This window comes from Pteronotus mesoamericanus, unplaced genomic scaffold (genome assembly GCF_021234165.1).
Source record: "Pteronotus mesoamericanus isolate MK-2021 breed Mesoamerican mustached bat unplaced genomic scaffold, CSHL_Meso_final contig_263, whole genome shotgun sequence".
Taxonomy (NCBI): Eukaryota; Metazoa; Chordata; class Mammalia; order Chiroptera; family Mormoopidae; genus Pteronotus; species Pteronotus mesoamericanus.
In genome coordinates, this window is record NW_026555112.1 from 467,964 (window position 1) to 472,666 (window position 4,703).

General features: G+C 58.9%; 1 protein-coding gene across 1 annotated transcript; it reads left to right on the forward strand.

The window, feature by feature from the left end:
* On the forward strand, nt 1-3,299 carry C1QTNF6 (C1q and TNF related 6). Its single transcript, XM_054574424.1, has 2 exons — nt 1-259; nt 2,752-3,299. The coding sequence occupies exons 1-2, from the start codon at nt 1-3 to the stop codon at nt 3,297-3,299; spliced, it is 807 nt and encodes a 268-aa protein (XP_054430399.1).
* The last annotated feature ends 1,404 nt before the right edge of the window (nt 3,300-4,703 follow it).

Consider the following 4,703-nt stretch of genomic DNA (forward strand, 5'->3'; position numbering starts at 1 on the left):
ATGGGGATAGCTGCCCCGGAAGTGCTCTGGGTGATGCTCCTGCTCCCTCTCTTGGTGTTTGGGGTCCCCACGGAAGAGCCCACCTCTGGGGAAGCTGTGGCCTCTAGTTCCCCTGGGCAATGCCGACGGTGCTGTGACCCTGACTCTGAGGACCCCCTGGCCCCTGCCGATGCTGCAGATGTGTCCTCGGTCTCTCCATCCACCCTTCCGTACCTGTTGCCTGAGGTCAGGCCCTATATTAACATCACCATCCTGAAGGGTGAGTACCAATACTTGGCTAAGATTGGACTGGCTTAGGTGGGGACAGAGAGGGCATGGGGGGGTCTCTTCCTGGGCCTGGGGAAATAAAGTGGAGGAAGCAGGGGAAACCAGGACAGAAAATTGTTTCGGGCCCTTTTTTTTTTTTTCATGCAATATTAATTGAGCACCTACTGTGTGTTAAGACTATTCTGAATTCTGGGGCTGGAGCATGAACAAATCAGACCTTTGAGTTTCCATGCTAGTGAAGGAGGCAGACAAAAATAAATCTGCTACCCAAGTTAATGAGACAGAATGTTCAATGGTGATAACTGCCGTGGAAATGACAAGATTAGACAAGATTTCACGGAAATGCCGTGAAAATGGCAGGGTTAGGGACATCGGGAGTGCAGGGAAGGGGAAAGGTTGCCTATCAGACAAGGCAGTCAGTTCTCACTAAAAAGGAGAGAGAGAAGCCATGTGTATCTTGAGAAAGAGCCTTCCAGGCAGAGGGAACCGCAGGTGCAAAGGCCCTGGGGTAGAAGTGGGCCTGGGGTTTTTAAGGAACAGGGCAAGGGAAGGAGCTGAAATTAAAGATGAAATAGGGCCCACATCAGACTTGGGCTTCTCTCCTGACTGAGATGGGGAGCAGGGGAGGGCTGGAGCGGAGGAGAAGCCTGATCCAACTTAGCTTTCAAATGGATCCCTCCAGAATCCTGTGGAGAATAGGTGGCAGGGACAAGGGCAGAAGCAGGGAGGCGTGGGAAGGGCCAGTAGGGCCATGTGGGCGAGTGCTGGCTCCTTATCCTCCAAGCCAGATCTGAAGGGAGCTGCTAGTGCGTTGGCGGACTGTGCTCTATGGGGGCTGGGGCTGGGCCCGCGACACCCACACTTAACCGCCGTTTGTGCTCACACAACCCTAGCGCTGGCACTTTGTCATTCCTCCCTCCCACTTTGCTGATGGGGAAACTGAGTCCCCCAGAGGGAAGGAGCTCTTCTGGGGGCACACGGTTGTCAGGCCGAGTGGGGCTCTGTCCGTAGGGTCTCCATAGGGCCACTCCACCCCACAGCTGGGGTGGGCTGGTGTCTGAGACCCCGCCTACCTTCCAGTTTCCTAGGTGAGGACACCTCCCTTCCTCGCCCCCCTTTCCCCACCACCTCATCGGTCACAGCTTCCCCGAGGCTCACAGAGCCTCCGTGTAAGGTTGACGGGTGCCTGGCTGTAGTTTTCCCCACACGATCCTTAGCCCAACGCCCGCCTCACTGCTCCTCGGCCAGGCTTAGCTGCCTGCCTGGGCGAGGGGGCAGCCTGCTGTCACAGAAGACACCTGGCTGGCATCAGGACACCCAGTCCCCAGGTCCAGATTTTCAGCTCCCTTGCTTGCTGTGTGGGTCAGGCTGGTCTCCCTCCTTGGCTCCCCACCTCGTTTGTAAAAAGAAGGCAACCCCCTCCTATAATCACCGTCCACCTTCTCCCTTGGGGTGAAGCTAGTGCTCTGCAAACTGTAAAGCGCAGTGCACGTGATGGGGCAGCTCATTCTCCAATGAGGCCTTTGAGCAGAGCTGTGGACCCGTTTCCCCCTTCTCTCTAGGCTTCTCCTCCAAGGGCCCGTGTCCTCCTTTCGGCCCCTTCCTTCTTTCATTCCTGTGTTGCTGTGGTCACAGGGGACCCGGGAAAACACAAGGTGGCGCAGTTCACTCAAAGGGGTGTGGCTCGTGGTGCGATTTCCTGCTCCCTGACAGGCAGCGGGGAGATCGTTGGGATCAGGCCCTTCAAGACATAGGTGGCCACCTGTAGCAAAAGCCAGGCAGATGTCTGTCTGTCTTCCTGGGGATCTGGGTGGGAGCTGCCACACCCCAGGGCAGTGTCGGGTGACCCGCCCTGCTTCGTCTTCGCAGAGCTTGCAGCGCACTCTCCCGGCCGGCATTCTGTTGAGGGCTCACGAACACCCCCGTGTGGGGGCACGGCCCAGGTCACACAGTGGATGTAATGCCAGCCAAGGGCTGCCTGGCTCCTTACCAGGGCCTTTCCTTCCAGGTGGGCGGAGGTGTTTTCCTTGGTTCCATCTGTGGGTCAGAAAGGCAAAGTGCACCTGCCACATCCACGCCATCCCTGCAGAGCGGCTGCACGCAGTGGGGGCTGCGGTGCGGTGCGGTGCGGAGGCCGGCCTCCCAGAACCACAGTCGGACCTTCACTGGGACCTTCACTGCCAGGGGGTGGGAGATAGGTGGGTGTGGAGACTGTGCAGTCGGAGTCCCGTGTCTCCTGCTCCTGAGCTGTGTGACCCTGCGTGTCCCTGGGGGTCACTTAACCTCTCTGTGAGTGGAAGTAGTCGTGATGTCTTCTTTAGAGGGGCATGCAGGGAGGCGATGCCGGGCGTGCAGTAGGAGCTCAGTAAATGCTGGCTTCTCCCCTGGGCAAGGGCGGAGCCCTCCACAAACAAGTGTAGGTTTCCCCCTTTGTTAGGCCTGGGTGCTCAGGCGCCTGCCCTGACTTCTCCCTTGTTCCCACAGGTGACAAAGGGGACCGAGGCCTGCTGGGCACGCCTGGGAAGCTGGGCAGGGAGGGTCCGCGGGGAGAGCGAGGCCCCCAGGGCACCAAGGGCGACAAGGGGCAGGCGGGCAGCCCTGGCAGCCCGTGCCAGACGCGCTTCTCGGCCTTCTCCGTGGGCCGAAAAACGGCCCTGCACAGCAGCGAGGGCTTCCAGCCACTGCTCTTTGACACGGTCTTCGTCAACCCCGACGGGCACTTCGACCTGGCCGCCGGCCGCTTTGTGGCCCCTCTGCACGGCCTCTACTTCTTCAGCCTCAACGTGCACAGCTGGAACTTCAAGGAGACCTACGTGCACGTCATGCACAATGAGGAGGCGGCCGTCATCCTGTACGCGCAGCCCAGCGACCGCAGCATCATGCAGAGCCAGAGCGTGATGCTGGCGCTGGCTCCGGGTGACCATGTCTGGGCGCGGCTCTTCAAGCGCGAGCGTGAGAATGCCATCTACAGCGACGATGTTGACACCTACATCACCTTCAGCGGCCACCTCATCAAGTCTGAGGACGACTAGTGCCTCCAGGAGGGGAGCTCTGCGGGGGGGCAAGGGACGGGTTCCATCCCCCGCACAGCCTCCGGGTGCCCCTCTCTGAAGTGGGCCGTGGGCCCAGTGTTCTGGGCAGCCCTCCTCTGCTTTCCTTCCCTCCCAGTCTGTTTCTACCACTCTCCTCTCTGGGACATATTTTAAGAAGCCATCTATCCTAAATATTCTAGAACTTTCCCAACCTTTTACACCAGCAATTTTCAAACTTGAATGTGCCCAAGAATCTCCTAGGGATTGAGCTAAGATGCAGGTTCTAATCCAGCAGGCATGGAGTGGGCCCAGGATTCTGCATTTTTAGTAAGTTCTAGGTGACACTCAGCCTGCTGGTCTGAGGACTCTGCTGGAGTAAGAAGCTTCTAGAACTTTCACAACATTCTAGTACTTCCTGAACATTCAGGAATCTTCTAAACATTCTAGAATCATCCCACTCTCCTTAACTATCCTCATTTTTCTAGGACTTCCCCTCTCCCTCTCTCCCTCTCTCTCCCTCTCTCATCTGCGCCTCCACCTGTGCAGCCGCTCCTTTAGCCATTCATCCAACACTCGCCACCGCACACTCTGCGTGGGGCCCTCGGTGAGTGTGCAGTCCGGCCAGGTCGGGAGACAGGGTTCTGAGGCCTGGCCCAGGACGGCGCACGGTGCTCTTATCACACCAGCCTGGGTTCGGGGCATTCAGACACTGTGGCCCCCCCATTCCCTGCGGCTCCTGCGGCTGGCAGGACGGGATCCCCGGGGTGGGGGTGTACTCTGCCTACTGCCATCCCTGCTCGATGCCTGTCATTGAAGCAAGCCCCTAATGGGGCCTTGACCAGGGCAAGGGCGCCATGAAAGTAGGGCCCAGGGGCTTGGGGACATTTTGGGGTGAAGGAGCCCCTGGGGAAAGTGTGCCAGACCCATAGCTTCCATACCGCTGGTATGGTCACCTGTGAGGGCCCCTATCCTTTTTACAGAGCCCCCTCCCTGCCCCTCTCCTGGGGCTCGGTCAAGACCTTGCTCGGCCTACCCTGTCAAAGCCGCCTGGGCCTCAGTTCTCCCAAGCTCCCAACCAGTGCCAGGCGTTGATGTCTGTCCCAGGTGCTCTCTGACCCTCCTTAGCCCCTCTCGCCAGCCCAGTGTTGCTGGTTCTCTAAGCTTTAAGGTGCTGAAGCCCCAGCAGGGTCTCCTCTGGCCTGGTGCTGCATTTAATAGTGTCAGGACGGAAGGCCCCGGGCTTTGGACCCCTCAGCAGGTCTGGGGGCTGAAGCGGGTGACATTCCAGGTACCAAGAGAGGCCCAGGCCATGGAAAGGATATCGAGTCTTCTGTCCCTTCTCCCGCTCCCTGGGTGGGACGGCCTGGTGGCCCTCAGCCTCCTTCTCCCCTGCTCAGGTGACCT

Excerpts from the sequence above, each read along its gene's own strand:
- C1QTNF6 (XM_054574424.1), top strand. The coding sequence starts at position 1 with ATGGGGATAGCTGCCCCGGAAGTGCTCTGGGTGATGCTCCTGCTCCCT. Across the intron at positions 260-2,751 it reads TAACATCACCATCCTGAAGG|GTGACAAAGGGGACCGAGGC; the intron begins GTGAGTACCAAT and ends TTGTTCCCACAG.